Below are 22456 nucleotides of genomic sequence, written 5' to 3' on the forward strand. Positions count from 1 at the left end.
ATTTTAAGACACTTCTATTTCGTTTTGGGAGGGTAAACTAGTTATATTTTAATAATGAAAACGTGTTACATAAGCACATAGTGAGTACTCGAATCAACCTCGGACTCTCCGGGCGTCAGGGGTGGGTGAGGAGACCGGCAGGTGGTCACAGCCCCATCAAAAGGAACTTGGGGCTGGGGGATGTCGCGGTCAACTGGGAAAGGAGAGCCAATCAGCAAGTGGCGCGTCCCACGCCGTCTGTCAAATGCATCTGGGGGTTAGCTGTACTCCTACATCTTGGGGGTGATTAGGTGACTTCCGTGTTCAAGACACTAGCGAGCTAAGCCTGGGATTTCAGTTTGCACAGCGCTTTGTTAAGTTTTGTCTCTCAATCTTGCTGTCCACGAGCGAACCTGGAGGACGTCTGTTAGCGGTAAATTCTTTACCCACATTCCGAAAAGGAAAACCGGCGGCCGCGCGCGAGGACATATTCCTTGGTCACTCAACCAGGACTCCGTTGCTCCCGCGCCCCAGCTTGACCTAGCGCACCGCCCCCTCCCCGACGCAGGCGCAGTCGCGGAGCTGTAGAGCCCCACGCAGCTGCAGAGCCATCGGGCTGCTGCGCCATGCGCGCGACGGGGAAAGAAGGGGTCGAGCTAGGCTTGCGTCACTCAGCTGCGACGGCGCCTTCGCGAAACACCTTGCTAATGGCATGGTGCCGCGGTCCTGTCTTGCTGTGCCTGCGGCAGGGGCTCGGAACCAATTCATTCCTGCGCGGCCTGGGGCAGGAGCCCTTCGAGGGAGCTCGGTCACTGTGTTGCAGGTCCTCGCCTAGAGACCTGCGAGATGGAGAAAGAGAGCACGAGGCGGCACAAAGGAAAGCCCCAGGAACAGAGTCTTGCCAGTCTCTCCCTCTGAGCATCTCGGACATTGGGACTGGATGTCTTTCGTCACTGGAAAACCTCAGACTGCCGACGCTGCGGGAAGAGTCATCCCCTCGAGAGCGCGAGGACTCGAGCGGAGATCAGGGCCGGTGCGGTCCCACACACCAGGGATCCGAGGATCTTTCGATGCTCAGGCAGGCCCAGTCCGCTACCGAGGTCGAAGAGCGTCACGTCTCCCCTTGTTTAACTTCCAGAGAGAGACCCTTTCAGGCTGGGGAACTGATTTTAGCTGAGACTGGGGAGGGAGAAACAAAATTTAAGAAATTATTTAGGTTGAACGACTTCGGATTCTTAAATAGTAACTGGGGGGCAGTCCCGTTCGGCAAGATCGTGGGGAAGTTCCCCGGCCAGATACTGAGGAGTTCCTTCGGTAAGCAGTACATGCTGAGGAGGCCAGCCTTGGAAGACTATGTAGTATTGATGAAAAGAGGGACTGCCATAACATTCCCAAAGGTAATGCGATGGAGATAAGGTGTGTATTGGTTCCAGGAGGGGCAAAGACAGATGCAGTACTCAGTCCTAATTAATGTACTCAAAGCACATCTCAGAACGTTTGGATTTTTTATTGTACTCAGGCTTTTAAAATAAACCAATGGCTGTAACTTTTACATATCATGATGAAAATTAGCATTAGGAAACGGCTAGATTTTAATTTTAACTTGGAAGTCTCGATTCCCTTATTTGTAAAATGTGGATAATAGCTCAACTTTCTGTTAAGGTGATGTGAACTCACTACGTACATAATAAGTACTAATTTTGTTCCCCATTACTCTTAAGTTTACAACTTCAGGACTCAAGAGAATGTTGAACTCTTAGGAAACAATTTTTTAGTACTACTATGATGATATTTTAATAATATTTAATAATCATGTTACAAGAGTATATTAATCAACAATAGCTACATTACGGTGCTTTTCCCCTTTTAGGGAAGAAATAGAGTTTTATATTAAAATAGCTAACATTCAACACCAAACATAAAATGACTATTCTTTATTAAAAAGTTAACTGCCGAAAGCCTAGTTTCAGTCTTTTTTTTTCTTTTTTTGAGACAGGTTCTCACTCTGTCATCTAGGCTGGAGTGCAGTGTTGCGATCTTGGCTCACTGCAACCTCTGCCTCCCGGGTTCAAGCGATTCTCCCACCACAGCCTCCTGAGTACCTGGGACTACAGGCGTGCACCACCACCCCGGGCTAATTTTTGTAGAGACGGGGTTTCGCCTTGTTGCCCAGGCTGGTCTTCAACTCCTGGCCTCAAGTGATCCGCCCACCTCGGCCTCCCAGTGCTGGGATTACAGGCGGGAGCCACCGCGCCCAGCCCTAGTTTGAAGCTTATGCTAATCATCTATTGCTAGGAGATTATTTCAATCCTTAGTCACAGTCACAGTCCTTGAGTAGAATGTTCCTGTGTAACACAACTCCTCTTCCTTTCTCCAGATCAGGATTCATTCGTTATTTATTCAGCAAATTGACTGCCTTCCATACTCAAGGCACTGTTTAGGGAAGTGTAGTGTTGAACTGCAGTCCTCACCCTCAACATAGACCTTACATTCTAGAAGGGGTGACAAAGAACAAACAAGTAAATGAAAGAATAAGGTCATTTCCAGTAGTATTAAGTGTCATGAAGACAAATATATTAACAGTGACATTGTTTTGGGTGACCTGGGGTACGAGCATACTTTATGTCAGGTGAGTAGAGATGGTCTCCAAGGAGGTACACTTGATAGGAAACCTAAATAAGGAAGAGCTTCCCTTGTAAACAGATCTAGGAAGAGAATTGTTCTTGCAAAGGGAGGAATACTGCAGAGTTTCTGTTGTGGCCGCAGTGGGTCCGATGAGGGACCCCGTATGAGGTGTGGTTTGAGTATTTTATTCCATTTGTAGTGAAGGACCATTAGAAGGTTCTGAGTAGGAATCCAGTCTGTATTTTAAACGGTCTACCCAGGGACTAAGAAAACTTTCCTCAGAAACTTAGGCTACTGAGGTATAATAAGCTTTTTTTTTTTAAAGACAGGGTCTTGCTATGTCACCCAGGCTAGAGTGCAGTGGCTCAATCACCTCTTACTGTAGTCTGAACCTCCCAGGCTCCAACAATCCTCACACCTCAACCTCCTGAGTAGCTGGGACCACAGGTGCATGCCACTATGCCTAGCTAATCAAAAATTTTTTTTGTAGAGTTGGGGTCACCCTAACTTGCCCAGACTGGTCTCAAACTTCTCTAGGCTCAAGGGATCCTCCCTTGAGGGTGCTGGGATTACAGGTGAGAACGACTGCTCCTGGCCATGGTATCATAAGCTCTTGAAGAAAACTAAAAGACTTTTGTAATTTTATCTTGCTTCCCCATGTCTGCTTTCTCCCCATTAGACAAAATCAAGAGAGATTAGTTACATTTCATGAAGTTATAAATATGCATATTTAGTGTACTTTCTGCCTTTCCATTTGTTACAGATAGAAGTCACATTGTTCCACTCTGAGGAGGAATTTAAGTACTAAATTTGTTAGGTGTTGACTTCTCTTTATAGCTTCCAAGTAGTGTCTGGAGATAGTTTAACTTCAACTTCTACAACTTTGAAATGCTTGAAGGAATACCTCCACTGATGTTTAAAAACTGATCTCCCTGTTAGAATTACATAATTCCATCTTAGTATTAAAAATATGACCAGAGGCTGAGTGCAGTGGCTCACACTTGTAATCTCAATATTTTGGGAGGCTGAGGCAGGAGGATCATTTGAGCCCAGAAGTTTGAGACCAGCCGGGGCAGCATAGGGAGACCTTGTCTCTACAAAAAATAAAAAATTAGCCAGGTATGGTGGCACACACTTGTGGTCCCAGCTACGCAGGAGGCTGAGATGGGAGGATTGTTTGAGCCCAGGAGTTTGAGGCTGCAGTGAGCCATGATCTTGCCACTGCACTCCAGCCTGGGCAACAGTGTAAGACCCTATCTCAAAAAAAAAGTGAGGGGGCAGGTGCCGTCACTCACACCTGTAATCTCACTGCTTTGTGAGGCCAAGGCAGGAGGATTGCTTTACGCTAGGAGTTCAAGACTAACCTGGCCAACATAGCAGGACCCCATCTTTATAAAAAAAAAAAAAAAAATTAGTTGGGCATGGTGGTACATGCCTGTGGTCCCAGCTACTTTGGAGGCCGAGATGGGAGGGTTGCTTGAGCCCAGAAGTTCGAGGCTGCAGTGAGCTACTGTTGCACTACTACACTCCAGTCTGAGCGACAGAGACCCTGTCACCAAGAAAATTTGTTTACTAAATTAAAAAAAAAAAAGTTTTTATTAATGTCATCCAGAATATTGGTGTTAACAAAAACAATTCCAATTATATGTTTGGCAAGTGGGTCCTCCAATCTAGTAATAGCATAGTCTCTTTTTTTTCTTATATAGCAGAGCTCCCCTACCCCCAGGCTGAGGACTGGCACCAATGTGTGGCCTGTAACAGGGAACCGGGCCACACAGCAGGTTAGCAGTGGGTAGTGAGCATTACTGCCTGAGCTCCATCTCTTGTCAGATCAGCCATGGCATTAGATTCTCATAGGAGTGCAAACTCTTGTGAACTGTGCATGCGCCGGATCTAGGTTGCATGCTCCTTATAAGAAACTAACTAATGCCTGATGATCTGAGGTGGAACAATTTCATCCCAAAAACCATCCCCCTCTCCCCAATCTGTGGAAAAATTTGTCTTCCATGAAGCGGGTCCCTGATGCCCAAAAGGTTGGAGACCGCTGTTATATAGTATCTTAATTCTAAATTAGAAGTTCATCATTTGGCCAGGCACGTTGGCTCACACCTGTAATCCCAGCACTTTGGGAGGCCGAGGTGGGCAGATCACCTGAAATCATGAGTTTGAGACCAGCCTGGCCAACATGGTGAAACCCCATCTCTACTAAAAATACAAAAAATTAGCTGGGCGTGGTGGCGGGTACCTGTAATCCCAGCTACTTGGGAGGCTGAGGCAGGAGAATCGCTTGAACCCAGGAGGTGGAGCTTGCAGTGAGCCAAGATTGTACCACTGCACTCCAGCCTGGGTGACAGAGCGAGACTCTGTCCCCAAAAAAATAAATAAGAAGTTCCTCATTTTGGGCTGGGCACACTGGCTCACACCGTAATCCCAGCACTTTGGGAGGCCGAGGCGAGCGGATCACCTGAGGTCAGGAGTTCAAGACCAGCCTGGCCAACATGGTGAAACCCGATCTCTACTAAAAATACAAAAATTAGCCGGGCGTGGTGGCAGGCACCTGTAATCCCAGCTATTCGGGAGGCTGAGGCAGGAGAATCGCTTGAACCCGGGAGGCAGAGGTTGCGGTGAGCCAAGATCGTGCCATCACACTCCAGCCTGGGGGACAAGAGCGAGACTTCGTCTCCCAAAAAAAAAAAAAAAAAGAAATTCATCATTTTATGCAGAGATTATATAGTAAATTCCTAACTAGTCTTCCTGCCTCTTGATTTTTCTCCAGTAGATCCTGTATTCTTCTGCCAGATTAATCCTCATAAAATGCATTTATATCACCTCAGTGACACACCCTAGTTGCTTATCAGGCTGAGTTCTAATGCCTCATACTGGCATTTAATTCTCTGCCCATCTCTCCTGAGATAACAAACTGGATTTATTCTACCTCTGCTTTGTTTAAAGCTGTTTTTACCTTGTGATTGTTCCCATAAATTGTCTATTCTTTGTCTTTAAACTAGGCCATCCTGCTGCTCTATGAACTTATTGTCTGTAATTTTGGTATTATTCTGAAGTGTTGCCTTATTTGTTAATTGATTCTTGGATCTCTTTTATTTCATCAAGTGAAATATAAACTGTAGGTAGGTCCAGAGTCTGATTCGTTTTTTCACTCCCTTCTTCTCCACACCCAACAATGTAAGATAAGACTAGGTGCTTAGTACATATTTATTGGTCGCTGAGTCACCCATACTGTTTTCAATCATAGGATATTAATATGATTCTCTCAATGATGGATATCAACCCAGGTGATACTGTTTTGGAAGCTGGCTCAGGCTCTGGTGGAATGAGCTTATTTTTATCCAAAGCAGGTAAGAGATTGGACTGAGCTGGATCTCAGTAACAAAGAAAACATTCAATTTGTTCATAATAACAGAAAGTTATAAAGATATTTGGGAAAATACCTAACATTGAGGTAGCATTCTCCTAGAATCTGAATGTAAGCAACTATTTCTTTCCATTTTGTACATTTATTCCAGTCAGTCTCTTTCTAATCCTCCCTCAATTTTCTTTGCTTTGTCTTACTTTCTCCGTGCTCTCTAATGCTGCTTCTTTTTTCTTAAGCATACTTTTTATTGGATTATAATATGGCTACAGAAAAGTGTGCAGATCATAAGTGTATATCTCAATGAATCTTTGTATAGTGACCACTCATGTACTTATTACCGAGATCAAGGTAGGGAGTGTCCCTGCCCCACAGATGCCTCCTCATGTCCCCTCCCAGTCCTTATCATCACCAAAGGAAACCACTATTGTGACTTTTATCACCACTGATTAGTTTTGCCTCCTTCGAACTTATATAAAATGGAATCATACAGTATGTGCTCCTTTGTATCTGGCTACTCTCATTCATCATTATGTTTGTGAGATTCACTCATTGCATACAGCAGTAGTTCTTTCATTTTAGTTGCTGTATATACTCTGTATTTAAATCACAATTTACTCATTTTACTGTTGATAGACATTTGAGTTGGATATTACAAATAGTGCTGCTCGGAACCTCCTTGTTTACTTGTCATGTTATTGTTGAATACTAGTACCAGATGAATACTTAGCCTGAGGGAATATGGAAGGAGGTTGTCAGCTGTTGGGGGGAGAGTTATATATCATTAGGGCCAAAGAATTATAGTAGGTGTTCATAAAGAAATTAATCATAGTACAGAGCTATTAAGCAAAAAGCTAGATCATGAAGAATTATCTTTTTTTTTCCAGAAAGTCTCTAAAAATTGTCAGTTGGTAAAAGTACTGCTTGAAGGTGGATGTCTGATGAAAAATCAAGAGGTGTATATTAAACATATATATTTTTTCATGTTCCTACCACTTAATTTCTGGTTACTTTTATGCTAGTTGATTAGTACCCCTTTGCCTACCTAATTTCTCTGAGTGTCAGGGTTGCTTTGGGTGGTCTGTCTGTGCAGTGTTCTCTTCCCTACATAATACTAGACTGCTGAATAGTCACAGTACTTTCGTTGAGTAGATTTTATAAAGATAAAGATTACAGATAGAAATATGCTGAAATTAAACTCGCACCTTTTGTTCTTTGACCTAATGTCTTCACATATGAATATTATCTAGATTATACTAAGCCAGTAAATTCATTCTGGGCTCCTCAATCTTTTGTCTGACTTTTCTGTACATAGTTAAAGGCAGTCATTTTCTCATAATCTATGACAAATTCCAAACTGCACGGTTTCATTTGACAAAGTGGATTTATAAAAATTGGTGAGAACAGATAAGTGCCTATATTTCTAAAATATATAGTATCAGAAGAATGTCATGGCTTGAATAATCCTAAACTATAAATGTGGAAGAAATTATTGCTATTTACCTATGTGATGGATATTTTTCTCCATATTTTCTTTTCCAGTTGTTTATGTTACTTTTTTTTTTTTTTTTTTTTTGAGGCGGGGTCTCACTCTGTTCCCCAGTTTGGAATGCAGTGGTATGATCGTGGCTCACTAGAGCCTTGACCCTCGGAACTCAAGTGATCCTGCTGTCCCAGCCTCCCAAGTAGCTGGGACAATAGGCACATACCACCAAAGCTGGCTAATTTTTAAAGTTATTTGTAGAGACTGGGTCTCACTGTTGCCCAGGTTGGTCTTGAACTCCTGGCCTCAAGCAATCTTGCCTAAGCCTCCCAAAGTGTTGGGATTACAGGCATGGGGCACCACGCCCAGCTTATGTTACTATTAACATTAATTTTTATCTCCTGAGAACCTGATAACTTGCAGCTGGAGTTACATTTCAAAAGATACCTTGGAATTTAAACTTCACTAGTAAACTGTAAACTGATTGATCTGGGATAATCTCCAAATGGTATCAAATCACTTCAGATAGAGGTGGGTGGAAAGTTAATTGCCTTAAATTAAAATGTAGTACTCCTCTCTGGAATTGCAGTATTACTATGCTAATTAGTTTAAAAGTTCTTCGCGCACACACACACACACACACACACAAATACAAATACATTTTTTTTTTTTTTGTATTTTTTGGTAGAGACAGGGTTTCACCATGTTGGCCAGGCTGGTCTCGAACTCCTGACCTCGAGTGATCTGCCTGCCTTGCCCTCCCAAAGTGCTGGGGTTACCGTGGCGAGCCACTGTATCTGGCCACAAATACCTTTTAAATATATGAAAGACTCAACCTCATCCATAATAAAAGAAATGCAAGTTAAAATTACATTAAAAGGCTGAGCATGGTGGCTCACGTCTGTAATCCCAGCACTTTGGGAGGCCGAGGCAGGCAGATTGCTTAAGCTCATGAGTTTGAGATCAGCCCGAGCAACATGGCGAAACCCTGTCTCTACCAAAAATACAAAAAATTAGCTGAGTGTGATGGCACACACCTGTCGTCCCAGCTGTTCAGGAGGCTGAGGTGGGAAGATCACCTGAGCCTGGGAGGTGGGGGTTGCAGTGAGCTGTGATTGCACCACTGCACTCCAACCTGTGTGACAGAGTGAGATCCTGTCTCAAAAAAAAAAAAAAAAAAAAAACCTCAAAAATCTACATTAAAAATGATAAGCTTTATTCACTTTTTAGATTGACACAGATAAAAAGTTCAGTAACTTAGGGAGAGTATGGAGATATAGGTATTCTTTTTTTTTTTTTTTGAGACAGAGTCTTGCACTGTCACCCAGGCTGGAGTGCAGTGGTGCATCTTGGCTCACTGCAAGCTCTGCCTCCTGGGTTCACGCCATTCTCCTGCCTCAGTCTCCTGAGTAGCTGGGACTACAGGCATGTGCCACCACGCCCAGCTAATTTTTTGTATTTTTTTTTAGTAGAGATGGGGTTTCACCGTGTTAGCCAGGATGGTCTTGATCACCTGACCTCATGATCCGCCTGCCTTGGCCTCCCACAGTGCTGGGATTACAGGCGGGAGTCACTGTGCCCGGCCTGAGATATAGATATTCTAATACATTGCTGGTTGGCATATAAGTTGACACCACTTACGTGGAGGACAATGTAATATTATGTGAATAAATTCACATACCCCTTGAGCCAGCAATTCCATTTTTAAGACTTTATCCTGTACAGATACACTGGCTTGATACAAAGACTTAGGTATAAGAATTTTCATTGCAGTATTGTTTATATTAGCATATGACTAGAAACAGGCTAGATGTTCATCGTAGCCATACACTGAATATAATGCCTGTTAAAAAGAATGCAGTTTTTTAAAACAGAATGCAGTACATCTAGAATCACTGAAATGACATTGGTAAGTAAGAAGGAAGGTACAGGACAGTGTGTATAATACACCACAGTGTATTAAAAACACAGATACTTGGCATGCTTGTATAGGCAGTGACTATCATGGGAAAGTTAAATAGCTGGTAATGTGGTTGCCTCTGAAGAGGGAGGGAGATTAATTGGAGATCAGGGATGGGAGGAAGACTTGAAACATTAACTATTTGAATTATTTTTTTCACATACATGTAGTACCTTTGCAAAATACATTTTTGACACTTTTTAATAAACTGATTAATATTATGAAATATCAAATTATTTTTTACTTAAGTTGGATCACAAGGACGAGTCATAAGTTTTGAGGTACGAAAAGACCACCATGATCTGGCTAAGAAGAATTACAAACACTGGCGTGATTCATGGAAATTAAGTCATGTAGAAGAGTGGCCAGACAATGTGGATTTTATTCATAAGGACATTTCAGGAGCAACCGAAGACATAAAATCTTTAACATTTGACGCAGTAAGTTTTCTAACGTGGGTCCTGTGTTATTACTTTGACTACAAAGAAGATAGGGGTCAGGCTTCTTTTGTATGGGCAAGGGTCTTCCTTCATTTGCTTCATGTCTATAGGGATTGAAAGAATATTTTCGTTTCATGCCTTTTAATCTCATGGTGGGATTTGGGACAGAGAGACATACTGAGTTACCAAGTTGGGTGCTGAAGTTGTCATTGAATGTGGGATAATGACTGAAAGCTAGGACCAAAGACAAGTTGAGCATCATGAACCTCAGCATTTCCAGGATAAATCGTACTTTGGAAGCAGCATTGGAAGCATATTGAACCCAGCACCTAACCTGAACTGTGAGATTTGGGGGATTAAGTAGCTTCCATTTGACAGGGAATAGGCAGAAGGCATCTTTAGACAGTTAAAGTCAGGATATCAAGAGGAGTGTGTTCATTGAAGATGTCAAGGACAGAGGTGTTTATCATGAACAAAGCTCCAGAAAGTGGAACAGAGACATTGTGAGGAAGAGAAACACTGGGAGGTTGACTTAGGGAAAAGAAGCAGAGAAGATGAAAGTAAAAAGATAGATGATAAGAGAGGATACATTAAGCTGTGATCAAACATGGTGGAGATCTGAGACATGGAAGTATTTGCTGGCTGAAGAGTTTCAGAATTCCTTGGTGATGCCACTTCACAGTTCATAGCTTCACACTATGGACTGAGGCCTTGGTTAGGAGTCTTCCTTCCTTTCCTTAATTGGCTGCTGGAAGGATGGACTATTTTGGTGAGAAATGAAGCAAAGTTCAAAGAGGAGAGAAAATCTTTTTTTTTTTGGAGACACAGTCTCATTCTATTGCTTAGGGTGGAGTGCAGTGGCACAGTCTCAGCTCACTGCAACCTCAGCCTCCCAAGTACCTGGGATTACAGGTGCATGCCACCATGCCTAGCTAATTTTTGTATTTTTAGTAGAGATGGGGTTTCACCATGTTGGCCAGGCTGGTCTCGAACTCCTAACTTTAGATGATCTGCCCACCTCAGTCTCCCAAAGTGCTGGGATTACAGGCATGAGCCACTATGCCCGGCCATGAAAATGATTTTTATCAGCACTGACTTGTAGCTCTGATATAACTAAAGCCTGTAGTTTTAGTGGCACAGTTTCCTATACAGAAAGACCTCAGTTCTTTTTTCTCATCTATGGCTTGCATGTTACAGCTCAGTAAGGGGGAAAGGGCTCTGTTTAGGTCATCCATAGGAATGTCAAAGATACCTGGGAGATTAAATTGGTCATCAGAATTTTGCTTGATGAGCATGAAACACAACAAAGGATTTTAATGGTATCATTGAAGCTTTGTAGAAACCTGCTGAACCATTCCTGATCTAAAAAGAACACTCTTTTTTAGATTTATTCAGCTGAATCTCTCTTGAATAATAGTGCCAGATGATTACTCAATATGAGGGAATAGAGAAGGAGGGGGGATGTCAGCTGCTGGGGGAGAATTATATACCGTTAGGGCCAAAGAATTATAGTTGGTGTTCATAAATAATTATAATACAGAACTATTAAGTAGACGTTAGATCATGAATAATTTCCTTTTCTTAAGAACGTTTCTAAAAATTGTACATTGGTGAGAGTACTGCTTGAGGGTTGGTGTTTGATCGAAGATCAAAAGGCATATGTTAAACATAAATTTCTGGCTGGGCACAGTGGCTCACGCCTGTAATCCCCGCACTTTGGGAGGCCGAGGCAGGCGGATCTCCTGAGGTCAGGAGATCAAGACCATCCTGGCTAACACGGTGAAACCCCGTCTCTACTAAAAATACAAAAAATTAGCCGGGCGTGGTGGCGGGCGCCTGTGGTCCCAGCTACTCGGGAGGCTGAGGCAGGAGAATGGCGTGAACCCGGGAGACGGAGCTTGCAGTGAGCTGAGATTGCGCCACAGCACTCCAGCCTGGATGACAGAGCGAGACTCCATCTCAAAAAGAAAGAAAGAAAGAAAGAAAGAAAAATACAAAAATTAGCCAGGCATGGTGGTGGGCGCCTACAATCCCAGCTACTTGGGAGGCCGAGTCAGGAGGATCGCTTGAACCTGGGAGGTGGAGGTTCCAGTGAGCCAAGATTTGCACCACTGCACTCCAGCCTGGGAGACAGAGCAAGACTCTATCTCAAAGAAACAAAAAAGAAATAAACAAATATGTATGTGTATATATGTGTATTTCTGCTACTGTCATTCTCCTGCTGAAAAAAACAATCCGGATCTTTTTTTTTTTTGAGACAGAGTCTTGCTCTTTCGCCCAGGCTGGAGTACTGGAGTACAGTGGTATGATCTTGGCTCACTGCAACCTCCACCTCCCGGGTTCAAGCGATTCTCGTGCCTCAGCCTCCTGAGTAGCCCGCCACCACGGCTGGCTAGTTTTTGTGTTTTTAGTAGAGATGGAGTTTCATCATGTTGCCCAGGCTGGTCTCGAACTCCAGGGCTCAAGCAATCCACCCGCTTAGGCCTCCCAAAGTGCTGGGATTACAGGCGTGAGCCACGGCACCTGGTCCGGAACTTTTCATTCAAAGACTTCTGGTGTCCAGAATCTGATCTGAACCTTCGTTTCTCTAGTCCTTTATGTAACCTGACTCCATACATGCCAACCAAAATGATGCTAAATGAATAAAAAAGGTGTTAAACCATTAAAAAAACAGAAAAAAGAGAGAGCATGACTAATGAAAGAATTAAACAGCCGGGCACAGTGGCTCACGCCTGTAATCCCAGCACTTTGGGAGGCCGAGGCGGGCGGATCACAAGGCCAGGAGATCGAGACCATCCTGGCTAACATGGTGAAACCCCATCTCTACTAAAAATACAAAGTATTAGCCGGGCGTGGGGCGGGTGCCTGTAGTCTCATCTACTGGGGAGGCTGAGGCAGGAGAATGGTGTGAACCCGGGAGGCGGAGCTTGCAGTGAGCTGAGATGGCGCCACTGCACTCCAGCCTGGGCGAGAGTGCGAGACTCTCAAAAAAAAAAAAAAAAAAAAAAGAAACAAATTTTGGAAACAGCTTAACCATCAAAAGAGAATGGACACAATGGAATACTAACAATAAATGTACTCTAGCTACATCAAGAAATCTGAAAGACTTGGTGTTTGGTGGAAAAAGCATTATAAGAGAATATGTGAAATGACCACCTACATGTAAAATTTAAAACTACACAACATGTATTGTTTGTAGCTATATACATATGTTGTAGAAGTATAAAATTTGAGAATGTTACCAACTTCAGGACAATGACTGTTTCTGAGGAGAGAAAAGGAAGGGAAAGGAATAGAGGGAAATAAGTTTGGAGTCCATTCAGATTGGTCCACCGCCAGGCTCCATAATTGCCAGTGTAACCTTGAGTAAGTCACTTAATCTTTCCATGCCTCAGTTACCTCATGTATTAAACAGGAATGATAATAGTACCTATTTCATAGAGTTGTTGAGGATTAAATAAGAGAATTCATGTAACGTACCTGGTACATAGTAAGCACTGAATAAATGTTACTTATGATTTTCATCATTTTGATTTTCTTCCTTTCCTCTTTTCTCTGCCTGTTTAAACTCTATTCTTCCTTCAAAGCTGAAAGGTCATCTCCTGTGTGAAATATCCTTTCATCATCTAGCCAGAGGATTATTACCTTCCTCTGAATTTCTGAACCACTTTGCTTCTGGAGTCAACAAGCATTTATTAAGAACCTGCCATGTGCCATGTGCTGTGCTAAGACAAAAATTATACAAACAAAAGAACTTTCGAAAACAAAAAAAGAATAAGAAATATTAAAAAATTAAAAAAAAAAATAGCTGTTGGCCAGGCATGATGGCTCATGGCTGTAATCCCAGCACTTTGGGAGGCTGAGACGGGTGGATCACTTGAGGTCAGGAGTTTGAGACCAGCCTGGCTAACATGGTGAAACCCTGTCTCTACTAAAAGTATAAAAATTAGCTGGGTGTGGTGGTGCAAGCCAGTAATCCCAGCTACTTGGGAGGCTGAGGTAGGAGGATCGCTGGAACCCAGGAGGCAGAGGCTGCAGTGAGCTGAGATTGCGCCACTGCACTTTAGCCTAGGTGACAGAGCAAGACTCTGTCTCAAAAATTAAATTAAATTGGCCAGGCGCAGTGGTTCACGCCTGTAATCCCAGTACTTTGGGAGGCCGAGGCAGGCGGATCATGAGGTCAGGAGTTCGAGACCAGCCTGGCCAACATGGTGAAACCCTGTCTCTGCTAAAGATTAAAAAAAATTAGCTGGGTGTGGTGGTGCATGCCTGTAATCCCAGCTACTCGGGAGGCTGAGGCAAGAGAATCTCTGGAAACCAGGAGGAGGAGGTTGCAGTGAGATAAGATCGCACCATTGTACTCCAAACTGGGCGACAGGACGAGACTCTATCTCAAAAAAAAAAAAAAAAAAATTTAATTAAATAAGATAAAATGAAATAGACATATAGGCAATTACTAAAAAGACTCAGAAGTATAAAACACCATGGCTGTAGAACTTGGTATGAGGAGATGAGGCTGTAAATGCAGTCTTGAGGGGCTAGATAATAAAGAAAGTTGTGTATATATCAAGCTGGATAGTATGGACATTATCTTGTAAGTAGGAGAGTAGACTGCCTAGATTTCTGTTTTAGAATAATTCTGGAGAAAGAATGGAGGCTGAGAGTTTATGCAGAAAGGTATTATAATATTTCAACAAGATACGGTGAGGTGTTGACCTAAGTCAATGTCGGTGGGATTAATTTGAGAAACACTGGAGGTAGATTTGTGAGACTTTAATTCAAACAGAAGCACCAAAACCCCAGAGTCTCGAAAGAGAATTCAAGGTAAAGAAAATCATGGCTTCTTGATTAGGCTTTGAAAAAAGAAAATGATGACTCTTAAGTTTCTGGTTTGAGTAACTGGATAAATGCTGTTAACTGAGAATTGAGCATTCAAGATTTGCAGTTTTCTGGATTATCTGACTTTGGTCCTTGTCAATAATATAGTAAAACCACAGTCTGAGAACCCATTTATATCATCATGTTGACCCTTGATTGTCATTGAAATCTTGAGTTGGATATTTATTTATGTATTTATTTGAGATGGAGTCTCACTCTGTTGCCCCGGCTGGAATGCAATGGCGTGATCTCGGCTCACTGCAATCTCTGCCTCCCGGGTTCAAGCATTTCTTCTGTCTCAGCCTCCCTTGTAGCTGGGACTACAGGCACCCGCCACCATGCCCAGCTAATCTTTTTGTATCTTTAGTAGAGACAGGGTTTCACCATGTTGGCCAGGTTGGCCTCAAAACTCCTCACCTCAGGTGATCCACCCGCCTCGGCCTCCCAAACTGCTTGGATTACAGGTGTGAGCCACCATGCCTGGCCTCGACTTGGATATTTAATAGGCATCTTAAATACATGTCCAAACCTGAATTCTTATTTGCCCCAAGCTTGCTCCTTGCATTATCTTCATCATTTTCCTCATTAGTAAATGACATCTCCATTCTTTCAGTGGCTTAGGCTAAAAACTTTGGATTCAGTCTTCTTTTTCTCACATCCTACAGCCAATCCTAATTCTAATTGGCTTTGTCTTCAAAATATATACTTCTTACCATACTCACTGCTCTTTGCTATTACAAGCCACTGTCGTCCTTCCTTGCATTCTCAGTGTTTTCTGCATGTAGATTTTAAAGTGAGTCAGAGTATACTTAATGACAGTGAATTGTACACTTAAAATGGAAATGTTTATCTTACCACACACAAAAATAGTTTTTTTTAAAAAGTTCAGATCATGTCATTCTTTAAAATTCTTCAGTGGCTTCTCAATTGAATAAAGCTAAAGCCTGCATGATTCTATGTAATCTGTGTCCACCACCTTCCATGTCATCTCTTACCACTTCCCCTTTTATCTCCGCTGCAGTGACAGTGGCCTCAACAGACTTCCCAAGTAGCCTACTACCTGAGTGTTTGTATTAAATATTTGCTGTTCCCTCCACCAGGAGCTCACTTCTCCCCCACATTTTCATGGGTTAAACTTAATTTTATTTTCTTCAGGTCTCTTCACTGACCAGCCTATGTATAAAATGACACCTCCTTTCCCTGACCTGTCACTTTCTTTCCCTCTTTCTCTGCTTATTTTATTTGTTTGTTTTAAGATAGGGTCTCATCCTGTCACCCAGGCTGGAGTGCAGTGACACAATCACAGCTCACTGCAGCCTTGATTTCTCAAGCCCAAGTGATCCTCCCTCCTCAGCCTCCCAAGTGGCTGGAACCACAGGAGCACGCCACCACGCCTGGCAGTTTTTTTTCTTCAGACGGAGTCTCACTCTGTCGCCCAGGCTGGAGTGCAGTGGCCTGATCTCTGCTCACTGCAACTCCGCCTTCCGGGTTCAAGCTATTCTCCTGCCTCAGCCTCCTAAGTATCTGGGATTACAGGTGTGAGCCACTATACCCAGCTAATTTTTGTATTTTTAGTAGAAACGGGGTTTCGCCATGTTGGCCAGGCTGGTCTTGAACTCATGACCTCAGCTGATCCGCTCACCTCGGCCTCCCAAAGTGCTGGGATTACAGGCATGAGCCACCGCACCCTGCCATTTTTTTTATTTTTATAAATGCGGGGTCTCACTGTGTTGCCCATGGTGGTCTGGAACTCCTGGGCTCAAGCAATCCTCCTGCCTTGGCTTCCCAAAGTGCTGGCATTACAGGCGTGAGTTACCACTCCTATTCTGCTTTATAACTGTTTTTCTTCATGTCACTCACCACCCTCTGTCCTATTTATTTATATATTTTTTTATTTTTGTTTAATGTCTACCCCTTCGTTAGATCCCATGAAACAGACTATAAGCTCCAACTATATCCTTACCACTTAGAAAAATGTTTGCCATGTAGAGAGTGCTTAATAAATATTTGGTGAATAAATTAATAAGATGTCCCTTGACCGATTAGTACTGTTTTTAAAAAACACATAAACAATCTAATATTTTATCATTTAGTAAATAGATATGCCAGCATATCTCTAAGCTTTCTGGAGTTAATACAACAGTAAATCTTACTTTATTTTCTATTTTGACCAGATTTATTTTTTGTTTTTAATTAATTTTTTATTTGAAAAATTTTCACTTATCTTTGTACTTATTGGCATCTTCTGTGACTATAGCCATGTATACTGCAATTGAAACAAGAATAAAGAGGAAATAAGGGATATGATTCTTTTTTTTTTTTTTTTTTGAGACAGTGTCACCCAGGCTTGAGTGCAGTGGTTTAATCTTGGCTCACTGCAACCTCGGCCTTCCGGGTTCAAGTAATTGTCCTGCCTCAGCCTTCCCAGTAGCTGGGACTACAGGTGTGCATTACCACACCTGGCTAATTTTTGTATTTTTAGTAGAGACAGGGTTTCACCATGTTGGCCAGGCTGGTCTCAAACTCCTGACCTCAGGTGATCCACCCACCTCGGTCTCCCAAAGTGCTGGGATTATAGGCGTGAGCCACTGCCTCTGGCCAACAATGTGAATTTCTGTTGCCAAAGCTGAAATAAAGCATTTAAATTTATAAGTTTTGGCAATAGAAATTCACATTGTCAGCCAGGTGCAGCGGTTCACATCTGTAATCCCAGCATTTTGAGAGGCCGAGGCAGGCAGATAGCTTGAATCCAGGAGTTCAAGACCAGCCTGGGCAACATGGCAAAACCTGTATCTACATAATATACAAAAAATTAGCTGAGAATGGCGGCGCCTGCCTGTAGTCTCAGCTGCTTGGGAGGCTGAGGTGGGAGGGTTGCTTGAGTTCAGGAGGTGGAAGTTGCAGCGAGGTGACATCGTGCCACTGTACTCCAGCCTGGTCAACAGAGCGAGACCCTGTCTCAAAAAAAAAAAAAAAAAGGAAATTCACATTGTCTCAAATGTTTAAATATTTCATGTTGTAATGGCGTGTTTTACACTTGGCAATATTGATAATAGAGGCATACAGGAATCTTTCTTTGGTTATATTCATATATACATACATAGCCAAATCAATATTTCCATATTAATATGCAAAGTACAAGACATATCATTATGATTTTTCAGTATCATCAAGTACTATGACAAATTGTTTTTTCTTCCCTGAGACAGGATCTCGCTCTTGCCCAGGGTGGAGTATGATGGCACAGTCATAGGTCACTACAGCCTCGAACTCCTAGGCTCCAGTGACCCTCCCACCTCAGCTTCCTGAATAGCTGGTACTACGGGCTTGTGCCACTGCATCCAGCTACTTTTTTTTTTTTTTTTCAGTAGAGTCAGAGTCTCGCTATGTTGCCTGGGCTGTTCTCAAACTCGGCCTCAAATGGATCCTCTTGCCTCAGCCTCCCAAAGTGTTGGGATTACAGGCAGAAGCTACCTTGCCCAACTGTATAATAATTAACATACCCTTTTGGGAGTGGTAAAATGATAGTTAATAATACTACCTTCTAAAAAATGAAATACTTTGATTGCTGTCCAAAAGTGTGTCATTTCACCACAATAAGAAAACTTATGCTTTATTTAAACGGAATCAGACTGATCCAGTTCTCTTTTCCCCCCACACAGGTAGCTTTGGATATGTTAAATCCTCATGTTACTTTGCCTGTTTTTTACCCACATCTTAAGCATGGTGGTGTATGCGCTGTATATGTAGTAAAGTGAGTAATATAACTGTTTTTCTTTGTAATGTAACTTTTAGGTGCACTTTTGCTTAAGTACCAAACTAAATTTTTTTTTTTTTTTTTGGAGACAGAGTCTCACTCTGTCACCCAGGTTGGAGTACAGTGGTATGATCTTGGCTCACTGCAACCTCCACCTCCCCTGTTCAAGCAATTATCCTGCCTCAGCCTCCCAAGTAGCTGGGATTACAGGCGCCCACTAATTTTTTCTATTTTTAGTAGAGAAGGGGTTTCACCATGTTGGCCAGGCTGGTCTTGAACTCCTGACCTCAGGTGACCTGTTTGCCTGGTCTCCCAAAGTGCTGGGATTACAGGCTTGAGCCACTACGCCCAGCCAAAATACTCATTTTGTAACTGAATAAAGTGTATATGGCATCTTATACAACTGTTTTAAAATGACAAGTCCCAAGTTCATTTATATTACTGTATATTTATTTATTTATTTTTTTAAACTTTTTTCGTTTTTTTTTTTTTTTTTTTTTTGAGACAGAGTCTCGCTTTGTCACCCAGGCTGGGGTGCAGTGTCATGATCTCAGCTCACTGCAACCTCCGCCTCCCGGGTTCAAGTGATTCTCCTGCCTCAGCCTCCTGAGTAGCTGGGATTACAGGTATGTGCCACCACACCCGGCTAATTTTTGTATTTTAGTAGAGACAGAGTTTCACCATGTTGGCCAGGCTGGTCTGGAACTCCTGATCTCAAGTGATCTGCCCACCTCAGCCTCCCAAAGTGCTGGGATTACAAGCATGACCCACGCCCAACCCTATATTACTGCTTAAATCATTTTTTACATTAATAGTAATATAAGATGCATATTTTCTTCTGACAATCTGGAAAAAACGTTTTAAAAGTATAATGTGAACAGTAATGTTAAATTATGGTCTCTGTGTTTGTTTACTTAGAATTTTGTGAAAGTACTTTTTATGCCTCCTAACTTGCATATTTAAACCCTCTCCTGCCTGAATTTAACTATAGTATTTAAATGTGGGCAAGAGGTATAGGAAACTTAAATAAATATAATGTTATTTTAGTAGAAATGTAAATTTTTCACTTTTCTGAAAGCATCACACAGGTTATTGAACTTTTAGATGGAATTCGCACCTGTGAACTTGCTCTTTCATGTGAAAAGATAAGCGAGGTCATTGTCAGAGATTGGTTGGTTTGCCTTGCAAAACAGAAAAATGGAATTTTAGCTCAAAAAGTAGAACCTAAAATCAACACAGATGTACAACTAGATTCTCAAGAGAAAATTGGAGTTAAAGGTGAGCTGTTTCAAGAGGATGACCATGGTGAGCTTCAGTTTTATTATGCATGCAGTAATGAATGGAGAATGAGTTCCTGAGTATACTGACAAATAGATTATAAAAATATTCCTCAGCAATTTTCTACAGAAAAGTGTGATATTTATTCTGCTAAGATGTATAAGGCACAGAATAATGACTTTTCCTGCCTTTTACATAAAACTCTGATACCTTTGAAGAATTGAGCTTTTTGTAATATTCATATTTTACTTGTCACAAGGAGCTTGGTTTGTGAAATAATTTAAATATATTAAGGATGTTTGATATTTAGATCACTGATTATTAATGGGACCGGATAGGCAAATAGCTAATATTCCAAAAAGCAACTTCTAAGATGCTGCTGGAATTCTTGAAAGAACTGAGTTTAGGTCTTTGTCGTATATACACATTATTTAGGCCATGAGCAAGTTTTCAAGTATCCGTTGATTTATGATATGGGCTTATCCATTTGGTTATAAAATCATATGTTTATTACATAATCATTGACAAATCGTTTCTGTATAATAACTGGCAGAGTAGCTCTAAAACATATGCAAGGAATATAAAAAGAAAACACAATAAAGAGAGTAACTCATATTTTAACAGTTTTGTGAAAAAAATAGAAAATATTTTATGTAGCTTATAGTACATATATTTTTTACAACAGAAGAATCACATTCTGATTTTCCATATGGATCATTTCCCTATGTTGCTAGACCAGTACACTGGCAACCTGGTCATACAGGTGAGTAATGTTTTCAGAACATATTAAATGGTGTTTTTTCTTTTAATTAATATATTGACTTTATGCTTTTCTTCTCTTAAATTAGCTTTTCTTGTCAAGTTGAGGAAGGTCAAACCACAACTTAACTGAGTACTCCAGATGACAGCAACTGACTTGAAGATGGAAAAATATCAAAATAGAACTTTATATTGAAAATCACTACTTTCATAGATTGGCATTTTTAGCTATTACTATGACTTATATAACTTATACATATAATTTTGAAAATAACAACTAAAAGATGTATAACATGGCAAAACTGCTTAAACATCCCATTTTGACACTTGTCTTGCATTTAGTTTGACATTTTGTAGTTAACGATTCAGATTGGTTTAGTTGGGCCATCTCATTCTTCACTTCCTGTAAACCACTCCATAGATTTGTCTTTCTTCAAGAAATTAGTTTTCTTTCCTTTATTTGATTGACGGTCATTGACTACTGAAATAAAATATGCATTTTAAGATAAATTTTATGTATCTGTCCATTTTAAATACATCTTATAATGACTTGTATATGTCTTAAAAAATAAGGAAATCTGGGTTATAGTAAGTAATGGGGGGAAACTTAAGAATGATATAATCACCTTAAAAATTGTAACAAAAGATGTAACAGCTCTTGAATCTCTTTTATCCCCTCAGAATCTTTTTAACCAGGTTGAAAGAACATTAGAATTGGTCAGTGTTACTACACAAATTAAATGTTTGGGGGCCGGGCACAGTGGCTCACGCTTTTGGGAGGCCAAGGCAGGCAGATCACCTGAGGTCAGGAGTTCGAGACTAGTCTGGCCAACATGGCAAAACCCTGTCTCTACTAAAAATACAAAAATTAGCCGGTTGTGGTGGCGGCACCTGTAATCCCAGCTACTTGGGAAGCTGAGGCAGGAGAATCACTTAAACCTGGGAGGCGAAGGCTGCAGTGAGCTGAGATTGTGCCACTGCACTCCAGCCTGGGTGACAGGGCGAGACTCCATCTCAAAAAAAAAAAATGTTTGGAGAATACATTTTGGAAACATGAATTAATTACAAATGGGACTTCTTATTCATAGGCACCAGTTATTTATTATTTACCACATACCATACATTGTTTTGAAAACTTTATATATGTTTTTCACTTACTATGGACAACTTATCTTTCAGGTTATCCATATTTTACAGATAAACAGTGACTTAGAGTGATTAGGTCGCTGTTTAAATATAGATGTTTTATAGGTTTTTAGTTGTGTGTCTGTTTTTTTTGTTTTTTTTGTTTTTGAGACAGATTTTCATTCTGTCACCCAGGCTGGAGTGCAGTGGCGTGATCATGGCTCATTGCAGCCTCAATCTCCCAGGATCAAGCAAGCCTCCCACCTCAGCTTCCCGTGTAGTTGGACTACAGGCACATGCCACCACGCCCAGCTAATTTTTGTGGGTTTTTTGGTAGAGATGGGGTTTGTCATGTTGCCCAGGCTGGTCTCAAACTCCTAAGCTCAAGCAATCCTTCTGCCTTGACCTCCCAAAGTGCTGGGATTATAGGTGTGGAGCCACCATGCCCGGCCTGTTTTATGGGCTGTAAAATAGTAATGCCTTGGAGGGTAAATGCTACCATTCCTAGATTTATCTCTTAGGCTAGAAGTATTTAAAATTATACATGTGTGTAAATTTTTTATTAAATAACGTATTACAGAACATAGAACATTTTAAAGTAAAATCTCTGCCTTTTTAGAGTTTACAGTCTATGATAGAGCTTGACATTAATCACACGGATATAAAACTAAAACTGTTAAAATTCCCCCCAAAGAAGTACAAGGTACTATGAGTAACCATAATGGGGGACTTTGCCCTAGCAAGTGACAATTGAGCTGAGACCTGAATGCTAAGTAGGAATTAACTACAGCAGGGAAAATGG

General features: G+C 41.6%; 2 protein-coding genes across 3 annotated transcripts in view; one reads left to right on the forward strand and one right to left on the reverse strand.

Moving 5' to 3' along the window:
- The first annotated feature begins 569 nt into the window (after positions 1 to 569).
- Positions 570 to 21039, forward strand: TRMT61B (tRNA methyltransferase 61B). The gene is made up of 7 exons (XM_002812161.5): positions 570 to 1376; positions 5858 to 5960; positions 9667 to 9857; positions 18398 to 18489; positions 19571 to 19797; positions 20456 to 20533; positions 20619 to 21039. Exons 1-7 carry the CDS (start codon positions 606 to 608, stop codon positions 20660 to 20662), a joined length of 1506 nt encoding a protein of 501 aa, XP_002812207.3. The 5' UTR covers positions 570 to 605; the 3' UTR covers positions 20663 to 21039.
- SPDYA (speedy/RINGO cell cycle regulator family member A) overlaps positions 18525 to 22456 on the reverse strand; it is a 41024-nt gene continuing 37092 nt past the window's right edge. Inside the window, exon 8 of one of the 2 annotated variants that reach the window (XM_009237421.3) lies at positions 18525 to 21010. In XM_009237421.3, the coding sequence (XP_009235696.2) occupies positions 20919 to 21010 (92 nt within the window). In that variant the 3' untranslated portion in view covers positions 18525 to 20918. The remainder of the gene's footprint in view (positions 21011 to 22456) is intronic. The other variant, XM_054547685.2, reaches the window with a different exon arrangement.

The sequence above is a fragment of the Pongo abelii genome, chromosome 12 (assembly GCF_028885655.2).
Source record: "Pongo abelii isolate AG06213 chromosome 12, NHGRI_mPonAbe1-v2.0_pri, whole genome shotgun sequence".
Taxonomy (NCBI): domain Eukaryota; kingdom Metazoa; phylum Chordata; class Mammalia; order Primates; family Hominidae; genus Pongo; species Pongo abelii.

What these genes read in the sequence shown, in the direction of transcription:
- TRMT61B (XM_002812161.5), top strand. Translation starts at nt 606, where the DNA reads ATGCGCGCGACGGGGAAAGAAGGGGTCGAGCTAGGCTTGCGTCACTCA. An exon ending in CTTATTTTTATCCAAAGCAG is followed by an intron (nt 5,961 to 9,666) that starts GTAAGAGATTGG and finishes TTTTTACTTAAG; the next exon opens with TTGGATCACAAGGACGAGTC. An exon ending in GTTTCAAGAGGATGACCATG is followed by an intron (nt 19,798 to 20,455) that starts GTGAGCTTCAGT and finishes TTTTTACAACAG; the next exon opens with AAGAATCACATTCTGATTTT.